The sequence below is a fragment of the Rattus norvegicus genome, chromosome 1 (assembly GCF_036323735.1).
Source record: "Rattus norvegicus strain BN/NHsdMcwi chromosome 1, GRCr8, whole genome shotgun sequence".
Classification (NCBI taxonomy): domain Eukaryota; kingdom Metazoa; phylum Chordata; class Mammalia; order Rodentia; family Muridae; genus Rattus; species Rattus norvegicus.
The window spans coordinates 190,849,543-190,870,444 of record NC_086019.1 but is presented as its reverse complement, the minus strand read 5'-3'; the positions used below and the strand labels follow the sequence as shown (position 1 = coordinate 190,870,444).

The following is a 20,902-nucleotide window of genomic DNA, read 5'->3' as shown; positions in this document are numbered from 1 at the left end:
TGATCCTCTTAGTGAGACACACACACACACACACACACACACACACACACACACACACTCGTCCTTATCTCCTTCCTCCCTCACTACTCGGTGACTAGGTAATCATCCATCCCCTATTTTCCTCCCCCACCCCCCAGCCCCCAAAAACTGGACCAAAGGGTCGTGCTGGCGTTCAGGAAGATCGTCTTTATTAGCGGTCTGTAAAAGCACCTCCCGGGGTCTGTGGCCCCCAGACTGGAGGAAGCCGCGATTGGCCTGTAGCACCAGGGACAAGCCGGGGCCGAGGGCTAAATGTGCCCCTGACAGAAGGGACTGGCCTGGCGCCTGCCCCCAGGGCTGCTCAGCGCTGGAAGGGTTGTAGGGGAGCAACTGCCTCCCTCCCCTCACCCCAACAAATTAGTTTGATGTGGGTGAATAAATAAATAAGATTCCTCAGATTGGTCTCCACAGGAAGGAGCTGTGGGGGTCTCCTGCCCTCTCAGGGCCCATATGGGGTGAGTTAGGGTGTCTTCTCTCTCCCGGGTGATGGAGAGCAGAGAGGGATTTGCAGCAGCAGGGCTAGGATGTCCTTGGCAGCGGGGCCACCCCCATGTCCCATGACTCCTTGGTCCCAGTGAGCCCCATCTCCTCCCATTCCCTTTCATTTTGTTAGCACAGAGGCAAGAAGAGGCTCTTCGTCCCGGTCCCCTCTCTTCCTGCCTGCCAATCTGACCTCAGCTCCCAAGGGTATATAGCTCCTCCTTATTCTAAGTCCATCTGTCTTGGGGCTGTCAAGGCAAGGGACTCCTGGCTCTCACCCCCCCACACACACACCGATTAGCCCCAAAGCACTGTCTCCACAGGGGCCGGGGAGGGAGGGTGGGGGGTTCCAGGGCCTAGCCTCAGTCCTGGGTCTGACAAGGAGAGCGTGGTGGGGAACCTCGGGGTCGGAAGAGGCGGCAGGCCCCGCGGCAAATGAGGAAGAACCAGTAGAGCTGGGGTGCGAGGAGTAGCGCAGCGCCCAAGTTGACGTGGGCCGGGATAGCCATGGGCACTGAGAGCAGGGGCAGGCCAGCGTGGCGCCCGTAGGCCCAGTACAGGTAAGGGAAGAGCAGCACCCGGCAGCACAAGAAGCTGAGTAGCATCAGGGCTCCATTCACCTTGTGCAGCAATGTGTGCTGCTGCTTGTACTGTGGACAAGAACAGCGAGGTAGGGCAAGGAGAGGCGGGACTCCCTTCCCACAGTCACCTCCCCTGCACCCCGCTCATAATCTTCTGGTCTCAGCCTCCCCAGTGCTAGTGTTAAAGGCACACACCTCCATGCTGAACGGCTGCATGGTGGGGCTGGGGATTTAGCTCAGTGGTAGAGCGCTTGCCTAGGAAGCGCAAGGCCCTGGGTTTGGTCCCCAGCTCCGGAAAAAAAAAAGAGAACAAAAAAAAAAAAAAAAAAAAAAAAAAAAGGCTGCATGGTCTTTAAGGAATCCCCCAAAGTCCCCAGCCATATCCACCTCACATCCCCCTCAGATTCACTCTCACCTGGATGAGGATCTTGCCCAGGCAGACGAAAGGTGTGCTGACCTCGGCCATCAACATGCAGCCTAGAAAGAAATCTCCCTTGCCTTGTCTCCACACCTAGGAGAAAAGGCAAAAGCCTGAGGCGCTATGCCTGCCTGAATCTCTCCCCTCAGATACTTGTGTTCTCTCGTTTTCGTGTCTCTCTCTCTCTCTCTCTCTCTCTCTCTCTCTCTCTCTCTCTCTCTCTCTCCTCATTTCTTTTTTCATGCGTGTGAGTGTGTGTGTGTCCGTATGTGTGTCAGTGTGTTAGAAGTCAGAAGTCAGTTTCCTCAATTGCTCTGTATTTTGTTGAGGACGCACCTTTCACTGAGCCTGGAACTCACTCATCTGGCTGCACTGGCTGGCCACCAAGCCCTTCTGTTTTCACTACCCTAGACCTGGGATTAAGCACACACTAGCTTTTCAAGAAGACTCTGGTCCTTGTGTTTGCATAGCAATCATGCACTAACTGAGCCATTTCCCCAGCCCTATTCCCTCACCCCATATTTCTTTTTTTTTTCCCTTCCTGTGTCAGGAATTCTCTTGTGTCACCCCGGCTGTCTTGGAACTTACTTTGTAGACCAAGCTGGTCTCCAACTCAGAGGTCCACCTGCTTCTGCCTCCTAGGTGTTGAGATTTAAGGGGTGTGTGTGTGTGTGTGTGTGTGTGTGTGTGTGTGTGTGTGTGTGTTTCTTCCTTTGGACAAAGGTCTCGTTCCCCAGACTGGCTTCGAACCCACTATGTAGCAAAGGATGACTTTAAACCTCATATCTCCCTTGCTTGCACTTTACAAACATGCTGACTTTACGAAGTGCTGGCAATGAAACCCAGGATTTCACATGGGCTAGGGAAACACTCTACCAGCTGAACTATATCCTCAGCCCAGACAGACACTGTGTCCTGGATTATTAACACTTGTACACTCTTCTTTCCTTTCGACAACCCTGCAGTTTAAGGAAGTGTGCCTTACACAACAGAGAAAGGATTGGCTTCACACACAGGTGAACACTCTAAGACACCCACGCTGACTTGTACCTCTTAAGACTCTGGGACGAATGCTGCTCCAGAAGCTCCCCCCCCAAATCCTGCCACCAGGCACCCCCACTCTGCTGTGCTGGGGAGGGACAGCTTTTCACCCCCAACCCCTGAGTCTCCTGACTCCAGAAGGAAGGACTCACCACAGAGAGTGGGAAGCACACCAGCACCATGGCCGCGTGGTGGAGCACCATGAGGAACTCCTTGTGCAGGTAGCCACGCACCACGGCCCAGGTACTGCCCAGGGCTCGGGGCGTCCCGTCTTCTCCTCCATGCCCTTTAACCTGGTGCTTGTGCCAGTGGCAAAGGAACATGGCATAGATGTCGTAGATGAAGTAGGGAACTGCAAACTGTGTGTAGGCCGAGGACAGCCAGTGCCTGCGGGGAGGGAGAGAGAAGGGAGGTGGACAGGATCTCAGCTACTCCCAGGGCAGGATGCTCACTGGGAATGAGTCAGGGCCATAAGGACTCTCATGATGACTCTGAGTGTTGAGTTACAGATACTGAAACTGAGGGGTGGTAGGAAAGGAACCATCCGAGGCCAACATTTTCCCAAGTGGACCTCACAACTCCCGGTGCCTCTGTCTTTCTTTCTGTGTGTCTATCTCTCTCCTTCATCCACCCCTTTCCTCTGCAGTATCATGGGGAGAGGAGACCAGAACACTGGAGATCGGGGGCAATGACAGAAACGAGCTGAGGCAAGATGCAAAGATATCCTCAGTTAAGAACCAGTGAGGAAGGTCCAGCCACTACAGCAATCCTGTGGCCCAGCACCAGCGGACATGACAGCTCTTACGTGCTGGGCACTATGCTGGCACTGAAATATTTACACAGCAGCAGCAGCAGCTTGTTCACCTCTCACAATACCCGTGTTGTGGAGAGGTTAAGTAATGTGGCCAAGGAGTAACCACAGGAGTCCTTGCCATAGGCCCCACTGTCTCAAGGAGGTTGGAGAGTTGGAGACAGTCCCCAGGGCACCAGAGGGATGTCACTGCAGCCTGCCTTTGCTCCAAGGTGGCAAGTCTATTGTTAGTTCAGGTATGGCCAGCACTAAAGAGAAAATGCGGAGTAAAGATGCCAAGAGCAGAGAAAGTCCCACAGACTTTGGAGTAAACAGATACGGGAAGCACACAGATACACAGCGCTGCACTTTTTTTTTTTCCCTTCTCTTGAGTCAGCACAGAAGCTTTCTCGGGTCCAGGGATCCTCAGTCAGGCCTGGGGTGGGGGTGGGAGACAGAAAGGCCCAGAGGGAGCAGAGCAAAAAGCTATCCAGCTAAGCCACCATATATCAAGTGAGTGCTGGTGAGGGGTGCAGGTGAGGGGGTGTGGTGAGAACAAAGCCAGCAGCAGCTTACCCAAGCAGGCTGGCCTGGGAAGGGGGGCAGCCCTCTCTTAAAGGGACTCATATTGCAATGTTGTAGAGGGAGGTGGCCAGGAGTCACAGGGGGGCAAGCAGCTCGCTAGAGACAGCAGAAATACAGACAGGTCCCAACTGCACTCAGAGAAGGCTCAGAGCCTGCCTAGGGGTGGAAGCCATAGGACTCTGGGATGTGGAAGAACTAGAAGGGGCTCAGGCCCTGGGTTGACAAGTGAGGCGTTAGATTCTGTTCCTGCTCTCTCAGCAATTAGGTGCTCAGAAGGAAGGACAGCTGTTGTCCCCAGGATTAACCCTGATCCTTCCACCTACCTAAGGATTAAAGGTGGAACAAGGCCAAGAACAGACTTGAGGTTGGGAATGCAAGAGCCAAAAGGTGACCTCTAGCTAAGAATAGGTGAGAAGGAAGTGCCCAGCACCAGGCTTCTCTTGGACCCTTTAACTGGGGAAGGGTTTTGGAGAGAGCAAGGGAAAGTCACATCATGGAAAAGAATCCTAATATGTAATTACGGAGCTGCAAGCTGTTCTGGGCACTTAATACACTCAGTTTCTCCCTACAGAAGCTGTTCTGGGGAGCAATGTGACCTCACTGTAGGTCCTAGGAGGAGAGAACTCTCCCATAGGAAAAGAAGAGACAAACAGACACCAGAAGGCAGATGGAGACCAGGGTCACCCAGATAATGTCCCCTGAGGCTCAAAGGACAGCACAGAAGGGCATTAGAGCCAGAAGCTATGAGTCAAGGAAGGGCATCCTGGCCAGTAGCAAACTTGCAGCAGTCAGTGGCGAGCTAAAATGGGCAGATCAGCACCACGGACAGGGCCAATGTCCCCCTTCACCCTCCTCCCACCCCACTGCTCAGGCCTGGGCCTTTTGGCAGCACCAAACACTGCAGTAGCTGCCAGTGCCAAATTTTGGCCTCCTCACCCCCAACCCCCATGGCTTGACCCTCAGTGGCCTTGCTATGTCATCCCTTTCTCTTCTGCCCTGGACCCAAGCTGGATTCCAGAAGCAGTGGAGAGGTGAGCCTGGCGTGGTGAGGAGGCACTCAGTCAGGTACTGGATAGAAACAGAGCAGGATTGAGGCAAGCATTGGAGAAGACATGGTTGATGTTCAGAACCTATGACAAGGGCTAGGAAGCCAACCAGGAACTGCTTTGAGGATTTCCTTTGATCCCTACCCCTGCTTCCTCGCTTCTGGCCTTTAAGGCAGGGCAGGATAAATTTATCCCCGGTATTGAGTTGCAGCAATCACATGAACTTTCTTGGGCCCAAGTTCAGGGACCACTACAGATTGGGGGATCCTAGGTCCCACATATGCACACTGGGACCTGGGCAGGGATGGTCGTGAGGCACTTACTGGTCATCTATGATGTGCTTGCAGGATGTGGAGACTATGTAGCCAGCTGTGGAGGCCATGATGGCTTGGACAGAGGACACCAGCCTAGGAAGACAGAGGAAGGAGTGAGAATAAGGTGTGTGCCTCCATTTCTCCTCTTACTACAACAGTCACTGTGTTTTGGGAACCGTACTTCTCAGGATTCCTCATAGCCTCCTCCTAAGCCAGGCTCTCCCACCATCACTTTCAGCCAAGCTGTGCTTAGCTTCCATCCTTCCATCCCGCCTCTCCCAGCCTTCTTCATTCCTAGTTTGTGGCAGTGGAATCTTCTTCCTCTCAGGACACCAAGGAGGCCATCCTGAGGTAAGCCAGTGTTGGGAATGGCTAACTGAGATCTCTCCCAGGGGAGGGAGGGAGGGGACCCGTGAGGACTAAGGGAGTACCCCGTTGTCCCTACACCCTTTGGCCACCCAGTCACCATATCATACTTACAGTCACTGGTCCCATGGTGACCCCAAGCTCACCCACCCACCCACCCACTCCACCACTTTCCCACTATTTCCCTGACTGTTACCATGGTTCCTGTTCCTGATGGCCCTAGTCTAGGGATGCACAAGTTTCACTGCCTACTTTTCTGTTCCTTCACCCCAAACACAAGCCCCGAAAAACACAGTCTTGCCCCTCAGCTTGCTCCCGGGTGTCTTGTGGGACTGTTTAGTCACATGCTGCCCTGCTTTAGAGGGAGGATAGGAGGGTGAGGAGGGAAGCAAGAGGACCGAGCTGAATAGTAGATCAGATGGCTGGGTTTCAATGAGGTCCAAGGAGGAAGGAAGCTTGGATGTAAGCCTGCCCACCACCACACAGCCCAGGGGTGTGCTGGGGTCCCTTTCCCACGAAGCCTGTTGGAGAGAGGGGCTGAACTCAGGGAGGGCATGCCATTTACCTGGCGGAGACAATGACTGCGTCGGCCTCCTCCCAGCGCAGCTGGGGCAGCCTCTGGAGCGTGTTCTTGGATAGGAGGAAGAGTCCGGGGAACACCACCCCCCCAGCCACCATTGGGGTAAGCATGGTGACTTGGACCCAGGCAGGGAGACCAGAGGGTCCAGAAAGGACAGGAAGGCCAAACTGAGGGAGGGAGTTGGAGGTGGAGAAGGGATGGCCAAGCTAGTGAGGGAGAGAGAAAGAGGGAGGGGGAGGCACAAAGGGGCCAGGGCGGGGACAGGATGGGACAAGAGGGCCAGTTCAGGGCAAGGGAGAAAGGGACTTCAATGAGACTGGGGACACAGAAAGAAAGGGCTAGCTAGGCAGAGTAGAGAGAGGGGGTGGGAGAGCGCCGGTGAGAGGATGGGAAGAGACTACCAAGGGAGGACTTGATGAGAGGACCAAGAGGGAGAGGGGACAGGAGGAGGAAGATGCAGTGGGGGAGGGGAGGGAGAACCGCGGCAGGTGGGGGGGGGGCTTACGTGGAGAGGCTGGGAGGGCCCAAGGAGGCGGGGTGGGGGACGGTGGTGCCAGCCCTGAAAAAAGGGAGGGAGGAAAGGACGGAGCCGAGCGGAGGAGCGGCTGGGCAAACGGTCACCAGTCAACACTGCTCTCCCGCCACCACAGGCTACCACCATCTCCTCCTGCTGCTGCCACAGCCCTGCTGCCCGGTGCACACACTGCACATGGCATTATAGAGTTGGTGCCCAGCCCCCTGCCCCCTCTGTGAGGAGGGGGAGGGGGAGGGGAAGCCACCAGCTTGGGGAGGGCGGGAGAGGGGGAGGGAAATGATGGCACCGACCAGACACCAAGAAACCGGACCTGCAGCAGCGTTGTCTCCCATGCAGCTCTGAGCCACAGCATCGGCTGCGACAGAGATGGGGGGGGACAGGGAAAGAGGGAGGGGGAGGCCCTTAAAGAGACAGGAGCTGCAGCGCAGGGGGCTGCTGGGGACAAGGGCTGAGGGAAGGGATGGCTCTGCCCCAGACACCCTCACCTAGTAGGGGTACTGAGCCGCCTTTCCTGTCAGCACTTTAAAAATGTCTGGCATTTCCTTCTGCTGATGCTTGTAAACATAAATGTGTGTCCCTCAGTGGCCTGCAAGGATCTCAGCTTAGGGGGTGCTCACTCCAGCCAAGAAGATCTCCTGAAGAAGGCAGCCTGAATAGGTGGTGTTTCTTCCTTTCTCTGAAGGGGACACTGAAGGCATGGATAGGAACAAAACCATCTCATGGTGTCCTTCAGAGCCACCCCCACCCCGCCCCATTACACCCGCTGCTCCAGTCAGAGGGAGTGGAAACCAATGTGCTGTGCACTGGGCGCCTGGCTTGCAGTCCGCCTCACACCACCCGAGTCATTGCCTCACTAGTGTGACGGCACTGGGGAATCTATGCTCCTCTGCTCTTTGGAGGTCAGGATATGGTCCTGAGGTGTGAGCCAAGATCCCCAGGATCAGAAAGTTAAGTGACAGGAACTAAATGGGGAGAGATGGCTGCCATCTGGATGGATGGCAGAGACCCCCAGCATGGCTTTGATCACTAGCACTAGGGTAATAGGAAGAAACACTAGGCATCATGTGGTCCTGGTGGCACTCCATAGGCTGAAGCAGGAGGATCACTCCTGGTAGCCAGCTCTGGCTGCAGAGGGAGTGCTAGCCTGGAGGAGAGGATAAAAAGTGGGTTTGGGGGCTGGGGATTTAGCTCAGTGGTAGAGCGCTTACCTAGGAAGCGCAAGGCCCTGGGTTCGGTCCCCAGCTCCGAAAAAAAGAACCCCCCCCAAAAAAAAAAGTGGGTTTGAAGAGAAGAGGGCGCTGCCTTGAAAACCCATGTGGAGCATGGAAGCTGGGCCCCTTCCTCAGGCTACACAGCCTCCTGGAGTCCCTTTCTCCTTGTTGCCTTGGTTCCCATTCCTCTGCCACTCCTCAAAACAGTCCTGCTAATGAAGAACCTGGTGGCTGGCTGACTCAACTCCCTCCTTTACTCTAAAGGGAAGCACAGCCCACTGCTTTGGCCAGGGTAATTTAGGCCTAGACCACAACAACTACTCACTCTTCAATGGCCTCTAGAGCCCGGCCTTTCCCAAACCCATCTGTCCTTCAGACTTGTATATCACAGGGACTGACGCCTAACTGTACTTTGGGTTTCTCAGTGGCCTGAGACGAGCCTCAAAACCTACTGACAACCTTTGCAGCCCACAGCCCACTCCCTCTGCGCCCTAGAGGAAGGGGCCGATTTGCTATTTTGTGCCGCCCTCTAGTGGCAGTCTGTGGGAATGGTTGAGGGAAGTCTTGACTCCCGCAGGAGTTGGGGATAGTATTAGAGACCATTGTGGACCTGGAAACTTCACCTAAGGAAAAGAGACCCACTCTCCCAGGTCTTTTTTTTTTTTTTTTCTTTTTTTTCTTTTTTTCGGAGCTGGGGACCGAACTCAGGGCCTTGCGCTTACTAGGCAAGCGCTCTACCACTGAGCTAAATCCCCAACCCCACTCTCCCAGGTCTTACCACAGACTGAGCACATACTCTGTTGATGCTTCTTAAATCTTCTAGGGTTGAGGAAGGAGAAGCCAAGGCTTAGAGGGTTTTTTTAAAAGTGTCACAATAACACAACTATGTACATTTGTAATGTAGGATTTCAAGTTTGTGTTTGTTTCACTCCAGGAAAATCCAGAGACAGTGGTGCCAGGAGGTACACAGGAGGCAGAGCCCTGAGGGTGCGTAGGAGGGGAGGCAGGCATATGGGGATGCACAGGAAGTGGAGGCAGAGGAAACAGAGCCCTGGGAGTTCCAGGCAAATTCCCAGGCTAGTCAGGAATACATGGGAAGATCCTGTCAAGAATGAAATGCACTTAGCATAGCCTGAGCTATGAAGGGACAGGCCCGAAATCCCAGTACTCGGAAGGCTCAGGAAGGAGGGTCACCAAGAGTAACAGGATAAAACAAAAACAGAACCTTTCAAAAGTTACAAGATTTTAAAGAGAGATACCCTGCCTTAAAAAAAAAATCCACAAAGACACACAGACACACACACACAGACACACACACAGACACACACACAGACACACACACAGACACATACACAGACACACACACAGACATACACACAGACACACACACAGACACACACACAGACACACAGACACACAGACACACAGACACACACACACAGACACACACACACAGACACACACACAGACACACACACACACACACACACACACACACACACACACACACACACACACAGAGCAAAACAAAAAGGACCAAAACCACCAGGTCTCGAAGCTGTGATACTGAGCTGGACCAGAGCTTGTTGGCCACAGACCTGGTCAAGGAGCCGGGAGCTGACTCTGCACAGCACAGACTAAAGCAGAGTGGGAGGGGCTTCGGGGTTTGTGTTTTGATTTCCGTTTTCTCTGCTGGGGATTTCCACAGACACCTTGGTAAACTCTGCCTTTGGGGGCTCCAGGCTCCATACCCAGCATTGAGAAGAAGGAAAAGAAACAGAACAACCCCCGAGCGCTGCTTTCTGCACACTCCCTGTCCCAGCTCCACCCTGGCTTTGTTCACCTTTATATTAACAGCCTGAGGGCCCAGCCTCTCCCACAAACACATTTTCCCCAGTATTGCGGGCGTTGCCAGCATAAGATAATATCTCCTTAAATTCGAGTCTGAGTTGTCAGCTAAAAAGAAACCAATTTCAGTAAGACAGCTCAGCAAATAAAGGTGCTTGTTGCCAAGACTGAATTCAATCCCTGGAACTCACGAAGGAAGGAGAGAACCAACTCCAAGTTGTCCTCTGACCTCCACATGTGAGCCTTGGCATGTGCACCCCCTCCGATTAAATGTAAAGAATTCTAAAGAAATGAAATGCTCAGTTGTTAGCGCTTGGGAGAGCAAGACAGAAACATCCCCGTTTCAAGGCCGGGTTGGATTACAGAGTAAAGCTCTATCTCAGGGGAAGGAGGGTGGGTGGCTGCCTGGCTCACTGGCCCTGGCTTGGGTTCACAGGCTGGCTCTGTGATGCCTGGCTGGAGCCAAGGTCCTTTTGCTTCCCCAGGGTGTCTTGTAGGTCCTACCTCTGCACCTCCTCAATGCCCACAGCCCTTAGAGACGCATGTGATCCTCACATGTCCCCCCATGGAAAAGAAAAATTATTATTAGACCCATTTCCAAAGGAGGAACCTGAACTTCTGTGATTCCACTGTGGCAAAAGATTTAGCTAATGGCCCCACCCACACTGTCCTGCATCCACCTGAGTCCACTCCAGCTCCCCTTCAGATGCTCCCCGAGCTGCGGCCCCAGGAAAGATACCCACACTTCCCATCTTTTTTTTTTTTTTTTTTTTTTTTTGGTTCTTTTTTTCGGAGCTGGGGACCGAACCCAGGGCCTTGGGCTTCCTAGGCAAGCGCTCTACCACTGAGCTAAATCCCCAACCCCCCCACTTCCCATCTTACTTGGACGCCACCAAGACGGCCTCTTGCCTCTCCATCCGCAAACTGGTTTGGTTCTGCAGTCCCCAGCAGAAGACAGCAAAGCACAGTGGGAAGAAGGCACACCCCAGGAGGAATAACAGGGCCATGCCTGTCTGCAGAAGAGAAATAGAGCCATTAAAAAAAACACTCTTCAGACCCCTCACCAGCACCCCCAGCTACCATCACCCCAAAGACACAAGGGCCCATAAGCCCCACTTCTCAGTAGTCACTGTAAGTCACCAGGCCTGAAGTCTAATCTCTTTTGGGTCTTTAGTGTACTTTTTGTTTGTTCTAAGACAAAGTCTTACCATATCTGCCAGGCTGGCTTTGAACTCCTAACCATCCTGTCTCAGCTACCTAAGTTCTAAGGGTGTAGACCTGTGCACCACACCTGGCCTTAATGTACTTTCACATTTATCCAAGGTGACAACTGGGCATACATTTGTTTGCGTCTTTTTTCCTTTGAGTTAGGGTCCTGTGTACCTCAGGCTAACACCGAAATTTCTACGTGGCCCAAGCTGGTCTTGAACTACTTGTATTCTGTATCTCCCTCCTCAAGGCTAGGGTTACAGATGTGTATCACACACCCTATCACTTTGTTTTAAACCCAGTTTAGACTATTTCAGTTTTTTCTGTAACCCGTGGTCCGTATTTCCAAAACATATCACATTCAGCTTTTTATGGTAGCACAGAACAGCAATCCCATAACTGAGGAAAAGGGATCACAAGTTGGAGACCATCATGCATGACATAGCAAGACCCTGTCTTAAAATTAACAAAACAGGGGGCTGGAAAGACTGCTCAGTGATTAAGAGTACTCTTACAGAGGATCTGGGTTTGATTCCCAGCACCCATACGGTGGCTCACAACCATCTGTAACTCCAGTTCCAAGGGACCTGATGCCCTCTTCTGACCTCCTTGGGTACTGCATGTATATGCAGGCAAAACACCCATACATAAATTAATTTTTTTTTTTTTTGAGACAGAGTCTTAGTGAAGCCTGACTGTCCTGGAATTTGTTTTGTAGACCAGGCTGGCCTCAAAAATTACAGAGCTCTGCCTGCCTCTGCCTCCTAATGCTAGGATTAAAGGCATGAGCCACCATGACTGGCTAATAGATCTGGAAAAAGGTGCAACTCAGGAATTGGGAGACCCTGGGTTTAATCTTTGAGACAGAGAAAGAAAGATATGAGAGAGAGAGAGAGAGAGAGAGAGAGAGAGAGAGAGAGAGAGAGAGAGAGAGAGAGAAGAGACAGAGAAACAGAGAGAGGGAAAACTCCACAACCAAACCCCCTTTCCTGTCACACTACTGGTGTGCATTGCAGCCTCTGCAGATACACACCCAGCTCCGTGCCGCCTCTCTCAGACTTGTCATAGGCCTCACCTCTCTGGGACAAAGGTGGGAGGGCAGGGGAAAGGCTGATATTTCTCTTCAGCAACCAAACTTGCGAAAGATGAAGGGAGGGGGTGTTCAAATTGTCAAAATACTTGACATTTTAAAACAACATTAAAAGGAATTGTAAAAGACTATTATCCATAAAAATAAAAACGAAAGCAGAAACCCTGGAATGCGTGCTATTATATATTATTTTTCTCCTGGAAAAGCCTCTCCTCCCATCCACTCCAAGAAGAGGAGTCGGGGAGTTCCGGGAGCAGTGGAGGGAGTTGGAGCCTGCCATCCTGCATATTTTGAATGGCTTTTAAGGGTCCATCCCACCATAGAAGGAAGGGGTCAAACTGCTCCGCAGAGGCAGTTGGACAGGCAGGAATACCAGCCTCCCATTGGTGGACTGATGGGATATACCGTCCTCCCATTGGCCAATCTCCTGACACGTGCCCTATCCTTTGTTTGTATTCTTCAGGAAAGGTGAGGCATTCCAATGCCTTTAGATAGAACTGAGCAACTAGAATTCATTGATTTGATGGACAGCTACATTTCAGGGGTGGGGCTGAAAAAGCAAGCCAGAGAGAGACGAGTCGGGTTGACAGGGCTTCAAGGTTGGGAGGGTCTACATCTCAAAGTCAGATTCTACAGATGACCCGAGAAACTTGTGGCGTGGAGAGGGTGGTGTGATCTCATGTAGCCTAGGTTGGCCTCATGTCGGTCATTATGTGGCTAAGGATGACCTTGATTTTCCGATCTTCTTGCTTCTGTCTTTCAAGGGCTCAGATTACAGGACATTACCGTATCTGACAGTAGCTGCTAGAACTCAGGGCTTGACCCTACGACTGAACTGTTATCTCCAGCACCTGAGCCCCCGTAAATAGGGGCTGGGACTGTGGCTCAGTGGTAGAACCCTTCCTAGCATCCCTAAAGCCCCAGGTTCTCTCCCCAGCATCTGCCTGTAGTTGCAGAACTCAGAGACTGAAGCAGCAGATCACAAATTCTAGGCTAGTCTACGCTCCACAAAAATCCCTGCCTCGAAAACCTCAAACTAAACCAAACCACTGAGACTGGGCATGGGGGGTGGGGGGGTTGGGCCAGTGACCAGCCTGCAGCATGGCTTCATCGCCACAAATCCAAGCAAGTAACTGGGAGTAAAACCTACAAGAGCATGCAGCTTCGGGAAAGGTACGAAGTAGGCGATCCCAGAGAACCTTCTGACGTTCCGGATGCACGCGCTTGTGCACCGGAGTGCAGGATTATGCATGTCTAAACGTTTTCTTTGTGATTTTGATTTTCTGAGACTGGGTTCCTACGGTGTAGTTCTGGCTGGCCTGGAACTCGCAACGTTCCACCCCTGCCTCTCATGCGCTGAGGTTAAAGGTGAGCTACGTTAGTTGGTCCTTATGTTATGCAAACATAGAAGACAGAACCCCAAAGGAACTGAAAATGGTTTTGCTTGTTTGCTTGTTTTTGCTATGGCTTAGTCCTGGGGATTGAACCCGTGACAGGCTGTCTCCAGGCCCTAAGGCAGCTGTCTTCTTCTAAGCATGTAGCTTACCCTGAAGTGTGTGGCCAGGAGCTGGGAAGGGTCAGACCAGATTGTCACTGGAACCTTCTAGATGCTTTCATTGCCAGGGTCTTCCTGTCATCGGCCAAGTCCGCAGCTACACAGGCTCGTCTGAGACATAAGAGATGGGAATACAGTAGCTCATTGCAATTTCAGGGAGCCACAAAAATACGTTTCTGACGTGGTACCCACGTGCTCCACCACTGAGTTACCCCCAGTCCAGTTAACTTTCTCACAGTACTGACTGTCCCTCCCGTGCAGTGTCCTGGGATTTTTCTTGCATCCCCGCCAAATGTAGTTCGGGTGATTTTGCAACCTACCAGTGGGTAACGACCCACTTAGGAAAATCTGGGCTTATTGCAATCAACTTTCTTTTTCATAACTACATCCCTAAGGAACCTGTGATTACTTTTCCAGAGTCACTGCTGATAAGGAAAAATTTAATAACACCTACAAATACTGTAGTTCTTTTTGTGTTTATGTGCGAGTGCTTCAAAAAAATGTTTAAATAGGTCTTTCAATGGAACCAAGTTTTTCATGTGGTTCACCAATGTAATCTGGAGCAGCCAGAAGACAAAGACAGGATTGAGAGGGTTGTGCTAGCCTGGGCTACATGGTAAGAACTTGTCTCAGAAACACAAAGCCTGTGAAGTGGCTCAAGTGGATAAAATGTTCTTGCTGTGCGCGCCTCATGACCTCATTGGGTCCTCAGAAGAAAAGAAGCAACTTGGCCAGGGTGTCCTTTGATGCCACTGCGTGCGGCCTGAGCACGCTGCTTCATAATGTTGAAGAATAAATTCTAAAAAATAGCCAGAGAGGGAGGGGGAGGAGAGGAGGGGAGGGGAGGGGTGAATGCAGTCAAAGGTCATAGCCGGTGTGAAGGTATCTGTGGTTTACATAGTTGCCCACAATGAGCACAGGCCGATAAGAAACAATGTATTTTCACCGGGTCAATGCCTTCCATTAAAAATGCACATGGACCCCGCCATGACACTCAGATTCTGAGCCATCCATGATCTAATAGCCAATCAGACAGAATCGGCTCGAACTGGCCGACATATTGCCCTAGCTCAGGGGAAGTTGAGGCAAGAGGTTTGTCGTGAGTTTCAGGACACTGTTTGAGACATAGTGAGATCCAGGTCCATCTGGGCTACAGAGTGAGACTCTGTCCCCCTACAGATAAATAACAGTAAACAACAAATAACAAATAATAAATAACAAATAAATAAATAGTAGTGTGAGCCAGGCTTGACAGCACACGACTTTAATCCCAGCACTGAGGATCCAAGATGCTGTTTTCTGTTTACTTGCTTGCTTGATTTATTCTTTCCTTTCTCAACCTTTCCTGGATGCCAGATGTAATCTAAATGCCTAAATATATATCTACGGTCCTTATAATCCCCGAGAGAAATTATCCCCCATCCTCCACACAGAGGTACGTGACAAGACCCAGGTTGTGTGTTACTACTTGTAGTAAGTTGTTCCTGGAACTACTGGGATTGGCTTATGATGGGGTGGGGTGGTGTTTGTTTTTGTTTTGTATTAAAATAATTTCAGCCTGGAACTCACAGGGGTCTGCCTACTTCATCTTCCTAAGTGCTGGTGTTAAAAGTGCGTACTACCACCCCCAACCATCCCTTCTTTGTTGGTGTTTTTTAAAAAAAGATTTGTGTGTGTGTGTGTCTGCATAATTTTATATGTACCATGTGCATGTGTGCATGCAAGAACCCATAGAAGCTGGAACAGCGCACCAGATCCTTGGCAACTGCCCTTATAAGTGGCTGTGAGCCGAGCCTCCATGTTGGTGCTGGGTACTGAACCCTCCTTTTTATTCTTTTGAGACAAAGTTTCAAGTGTCCCAGACTGGCCTTGAACTTGCTATCCAGTAAATTCCAGATCTTTTATGTGTGCCAATAGTCTTCTTTCACAGCTGGAATTTGAGCCCTGTAGTGTGAATTCCAGAGTACAATCTTGTAACCTCCAAAAGGAAAGCCATAATACTGTTGAAAATGACAGGGCTGGAGAGAAGCCCAGTGGTTAGAGCACTGGCTGCTCTTCCAGAGGACCCAGGGTTCAATTCTTAACATCCACATGGTGGCTCACAACTATCTATAACTCCAGTTCTAAGAGATCCCATTCCCTTTCTGGTCTCCATGGGATCCACGCATCAAGCAGTACACATACATGCAAACAAAGCACCTATATCATAAAAATAATAAGGAAACATATTTTTAAATGGAATGCCAGCATCACTTGTGAAAAACATGGTAAATCTGGCCAGGCATGGTAATGCACACCTTTAGTCCCAACACTCAGGTGGATCTCCAAGTTCGAGGTCAGCCTGGTCTACAGAGTGTATTCCAGGACAGTAGGGCCACATAGAGAAACAATGACAAGAGAGAGAGAGAGAGAGAGAGAGAGAGAGAGAGAGAGAGCCTGGCTGCACCGTGCACCGGTGACAGTGACAGCGCATACCTGTAACCCAAGCATCTGGCAGGCTGAGTGAGCAGGATCGGTGCTAATTCAAAGCCAGCACGGGTACAAGCAAGACCCTGTCTCAAAAAGAACAAAAGAGGGGATGGGGAGACGCTCTTGGGTAGAATGTGCTTGCTTTCCAAGCTGCTGAGCTGATCCCCGGATCTCTCACAAAGGTGAAAGAAAAGAATCAGTTCCACAGAGTACTCCTCTGCCTTCCACACTTGCACTGTGGCACACACACAGGCACCTGCACTCACACACACAAACCACACACTTACACAGTAACAATAACGCTTTTTTTAAAAAGGGGGCAGGAAAAGCAAAGGTATAAGCATAGAAAGAAAACTAGAAGGAAGATAGTGTGTTTGAACTGTGAATGTATGTCTCTTCAAGTGTGTGTGTTTTTTTTTTTTTTTTTTTTTTTTTTTTTTAGAAATATTTATTTCATGTATATAGTACACTGTAGCTGTTGTCTTCATGCATACCAGAAGAGGGCATCAAATCCCACCATGTGGTTGCTGGGATTAGAACTCAGGACCTCTGGAAGAGCAGTCAGTGCTCTTAACCACTGAGCCATCTCTCCAGCTCCCGTGTGTGTGTTTTGAGTATGTGCGTGAGTGTATCTTTGAGTGAGTATGACTATGTGTCTCTTCGAGTGTGTGTGTCTATGAGTTTGTGTGTGTGTGTGTGTGTGTGTGTTGGAGTGTATATATGTGTGTGTTCTTGTTGAACTGGTACGCCTCTTAAAATAAACTCAATATAGGGTACCCTCCACCCACTGCAGAATCCAAGTGTCCCAGAAATCTTTGGACACACATGCTTGTAAAGGAAGGAGGAGTAGCTACCAGGAAGGAGTAGCTACCAGGAAGGAGTAGCTACCAGGAAGGAGGAGTAGCTACCAGGAAGGAGAAACTACCAGGAAGGAGGAGTAGCTACCAGGAAGGAGTAGCTACCAGACTGGGGATGTAACCAGGAGGCTTTTGTCCACTCAGCAAAGCCTGTGAAGACACAATGTGGGCGGAGACTTCTCTCAAGTGACTGCAGGACCCCCCCCCCCCCCCCCCCCCCCCCCCCCCGCTTTCCTCCCTCAGCCTAACTCACCAGGGAAATTTCTTACCCCTACAAGACTCTACTATCCTTGTAGACCTTGCCAGCAGGTTCCTCTGGGCCTGGGGTTTCCCATTTCCTTTTGCTTTGGGTTTCCTTGTCTGAAGGCTCCCAGGCCCATCTTTAGGACCTAGGCAGATGGCAGATTGGAGAGTATGCCACTGTGGTGTCACCGAGGCTGTGAATAAGTAACCACTGGGCAGCCCGTGGTGTCTGTTTCCCACCTGACACTATGGCCTGGGGCCAGAGTATTCATTATTTAGGGTTTTTTGTTTGTTTGTTTTTACCTGTCCTGACTTAGTACAGTACCTTCCTTAGAAAGGTCCTTCCCTTTCTCCTCACACCAGAGAGGGCTGAGGTGCTCAGTCGGTGAGATGGAGACTGACAACTGTGGGTTTACTAATGTGCTCTTTCACAGTTTGTCTGTGTGATCTTGGCTAAGTTTCAGAACCTTTCTGAGCCTCTGTCATATGGCCTGGGTCTGAATCCTGGCTTTGCTACTCTCGTGCCAGGAGTACCTGTGTGTCTCCACTCCCCTGAGTTTTGGAATGCTTATGTGCAAATAGAGACTCCAGCAGCAACTCTACAGAGGGCTTCTGGGACTGATTCAAAAAGGTAGGCGTAAAGCACAGCTCCTGTGTGAGAGCTCACTGGGTAGTCACCAACAGTGTCTGATTGCTTGTTCTCTATGGGACTTGGGATTAAAGCCAGAGGGACTTGTGAATACTTTGAAAATACTCTTATCATTAAGTTACCCTGCCCCCAGTCTGTGAGACAGGCTTTTACTGTGTAGTCCAGACTATTCCCAAACTAAGGGACCTCCTGTTTTTTCCTCCCATGTGCTGGGAACACAGGTATGAAAGCTAGCTAACTTGGCCCAGTGTAAGTGTGGCATCTTCATTCCCCTTAGGGAATGAAGGTCCTAGACATTCATTTTCATATTAGAAATCAATCTCTCTCTCTCTCTCTCTCTCTCTCTCTCTCTCTCTCTCTCTTTCTGTGTGTGTGTGTGTGTGTGTGTGTGTGGTTGTGTAGTGTATATGTGTGGGTGGTGTATATATGTGCAGTATGTATGTGTGTGCATGTGTGCCTGTGTTGTGTGTGTGTGTAGATGAACCCGTGCTACAGCACACGTGTGTAGAGATCAGAGGAGTCCGTTCTTTCCTCCCATCTTCACATAGATTTCTGGGGTTGAATTCAGCTCATCAGATATCCATTGTATACCTACTGAGCCATCTCACCAGCCCAGGAGCCTTTTCTCAGTATCTAGAAGACAGTGCTATCTAATAGCCAACTGAAGGGTTGAAATTATTAGATCAGAGTGATACTTGCTTGGCTCTCTTCTCAGGGTCACATCCAAGCCTGCCGAAGCTTCTTTCACCTGCTGGTCTCTCTATATATCCCATCTCTTACCCAGGTCATGATGACTGGGAACAGAACATGGTGTCATCCTTTTCTCACTTTTCTGGGTCACTTCAACACTCCTCTGACATCCCCAGCTTTGAACTTCAGGCAGAAGGACTCGTGGCAGCTATTAGCAATGGTAAAGTCAGTGTCTCCCTACCTCCTACCAATGGTCTAATGTAGGTAGAAGTGGGGCCTTGGTGAAGCCAGGCACATATATCATCGCTCTTATTGGCTTGCCCAGTGTCTGCCCTCCTACACACTGGAGGAACCAATGGCAGGAACAGACTACCATCAGCAGTGCATCTGGCCACTGCAGACCATGGGTGTGCCTGGGGCCCTTGCCAAGGCTCGCATCTCTCTGTTGGAAGGGGCTGAAGACAGGCTGGGTTGAAGCTTGTATCATTAGAGGTCTTTCCTATAGTAGAGATGGAAACTGGCCTCATCCTGGTCCTTGAGACTCAAAAAAAAAAAAAAAAAAAGAATCTCAAGGAAGCAATCTGATACCGCTTCAGATGAAGAAGGCTACACCAGGGAGGAGCTGAGTGCTTGTTCTCCATGCTCAGTCATCCCTGAGAAGGCTGGAGGTGGCATAAGGAATGGCTGGGACCCTGTCAATTGATTGAAGGCTAAAAGGGGATTCAGGACCCGGGGGCTGTTGTGTGGCACAACTTTTTTCCTGGAAAACACATGCATGTCTACTCAGAGAGGGAGCCCAGGATAGACCAAAGTACCACCAAAGCCCAGCTTGGTGAACCAATCAGTTTCATTGGGGTTACAGAAATATGGGTGAGGGGTTACTTATAGGAGCATAAATGATACAAAGACACCTGCATCACCAAAGCCCACCCCAGGATAGGTGACAGCTCACAAAAGCTGGGAACCTGGAGCACATTGCACAGACTGCACGCAGCTCAGCGGTTGGAGAGTGTCCCTTCCAAATGACTCGGTTGGTCTAAAACTATGGGTCTCGAGAGTTTGTTTGTTTGTTTTTACAGCTTGTTTGGTCTGACAGGGACTCTCAGCTTTTATTGCTTACCCTGGGAAGGAGGGGCCTAGTGAATCTGGTCAGATTCAGGTACTTCCTGAAGCTATTGTAAGTTGTTTATCTTCCTGTTTAAAGAGCTTCCTTGCAGGATGGAATGCTTTGGACACCAGACACAGACCCTGAAAATTTCTCTAGTTTTCTTGCCTGTTGGTGACAACCTGTGACTTTAGTCTCAGTACTTGGGAGGCAGAAGCAGATAGATCTCGAGATCAGCCTGGTATACAGAGTAAATTCTAAGACAGCTAGAGAAACATAGTGAGACTCTGTTTCTGGGGGCCGGGGGAGAAAACAACAATAAACAAACAAACAAAAAAGGAACTCAGGGGATTTGGCTGTAGTAAGTACATCTGGGGGAAAGGAGGCGAGTAATGGTGACACTGTGTCCCAGGAGGCGGGTGATGGTGACACTGTGTCCCAGGAGGCAGGTGATGGTGACACCGTGTCCCAGGTCTCCATTGCACTTGTGTTTTCACAAGCACACACGTACAACCAGAAAGGTTAAGAGTGACTTAGGGAAGCTGAGCAATAGGAAGAAGCCAAGGGAACAGTGTGTCAGATAGCACTTCATTTGCAGGCAGAGTTGGATTTGGATCTGAGTGGTTCATCGAATCAGTGAGCATTGTTTTCTGGGCGGCCCCACACGCTGGCGCTTGGGCTGTGAGAACAACTCAGAAGCAGCCCAGTCCATACCTTGTAGTGAGGCTGCGGAGTGCACAGCCCAACTCAGCAACTTCCAGAGTCTGACAGGGCAAAGCTGAGCACAGGCCTGAGGGGCGAGGAAGGAGCTCTTTAAGAGAAAGAAAGGGAAGGATGTTCTAGGTAGAGGGCTCAGCATCTCCGAGGCTGTAGAGCCGAGAGTCTGCCAGCAGTCAGCCTCCCTTCAGTAGATCTTATGTGGGGCGCTGAAAGAACTGATCAGGCACAAAACTGTATCCGTTTATGTTTGTGAGTACATCAGTAGGAGGGAAAGAAATTTGCTTTATTCTTGGAGCTCTGGAGGGAAGCCAGAGGATGCTCAGAGTGGATGGCCTTGAGCCTTCTGTTGAGGTTGTTTTATCCTGTAGTCAGCAGGGTTGGGTAGTTCAAAATAGAAAAGGAGTGTGATCAGGTGTGAACATGACCTGGCTGCTCATGCCTGCGATCCCAGTACTCACCGTGAGTTCCAGGCCGAACCACT

At 50.6% G+C, this 20,902-nt stretch overlaps 2 protein-coding genes and 1 long non-coding RNA gene across 8 annotated transcripts in view; 2 read left to right on the top strand and 1 right to left on the bottom strand.

Annotated features, from left to right (window-relative positions):
- Positions 1 to 166: 166 nt before the first annotated feature.
- On the bottom strand, positions 167 to 18,863 carry Tlcd3b (TLC domain containing 3B). Of its 4 annotated transcripts, none has more exons than XM_006230237.5 (7): positions 18,687 to 18,863; positions 13,680 to 13,799; positions 10,717 to 10,847; positions 5,304 to 5,387; positions 2,712 to 2,946; positions 1,516 to 1,611; positions 167 to 1,169 (listed from the first exon to the last, which is right to left on the bottom strand). In XM_006230237.5, exons 3-7 carry the CDS (start codon positions 10,839 to 10,841, stop codon positions 882 to 884), a joined length of 828 nt encoding a protein of 275 aa, XP_006230299.1. In that variant the 5' UTR covers positions 10,842 to 10,847; positions 13,680 to 13,799; positions 18,687 to 18,863; the 3' UTR covers positions 167 to 881. The 4 variants fall into 4 exon arrangements, with proteins under 4 accessions (XP_006230299.1, XP_063142211.1, XP_038963320.1 ...); XM_063286141.1 differs by lacking the exon at positions 18,687 to 18,863 and adding an exon at positions 16,164 to 16,235; XM_039107392.2 differs by lacking the exons at positions 13,680 to 13,799; positions 18,687 to 18,863 and having other exon boundaries at positions 10,717 to 10,859.
- Positions 2,946 to 6,226, top strand: LOC134483857 (uncharacterized). 3 transcript variants are annotated; one of them, XR_010060985.1, is made up of 3 exons: positions 2,946 to 3,606; positions 5,328 to 5,418; positions 5,593 to 6,226. It is a non-coding gene; the product is annotated as an uncharacterized LOC134483857 (long non-coding RNA). The 3 variants fall into 3 exon arrangements; XR_010060980.1 differs by having other exon boundaries at positions 5,577 to 6,226; XR_010060975.1 differs by having other exon boundaries at positions 5,533 to 6,226.
- Positions 18,355 to 20,902, top strand: part of LOC103691235 (uncharacterized) — a 19,271-nt gene continuing 16,723 nt past the window's right edge. The window contains exon 1 of the mRNA NM_001419053.1: positions 18,355 to 18,816. Coding sequence (NP_001405982.1) covers positions 18,814 to 18,816 — 3 coding nt within the window. The 5' untranslated portion in view covers positions 18,355 to 18,813. The remainder of the gene's footprint in view (positions 18,817 to 20,902) is intronic.

Bases quoted from the DNA above. Each gene is read 5' to 3' on its own strand.
- Tlcd3b (XM_006230237.5), bottom strand. From the start codon at position 10,841: ATGGCCCTGTTATTCCTCCTGGGGTGTGCCTTCTTCCCACTGTGCTTT. The intron at 5,388-10,716 runs GTAAGATGGGAA...CTGTCTTCCTAG, and splicing joins GCCGTCTTGGTGGCGTCCAA to GCTGGTGTCCTCTGTCCAAG. The intron at 1,612-2,711 runs GTGAGTCCTTCC...CTTTTCTCCTAG, and splicing joins TGTGCTTCCCACTCTCTGTG to GTGTGGAGACAAGGCAAGGG.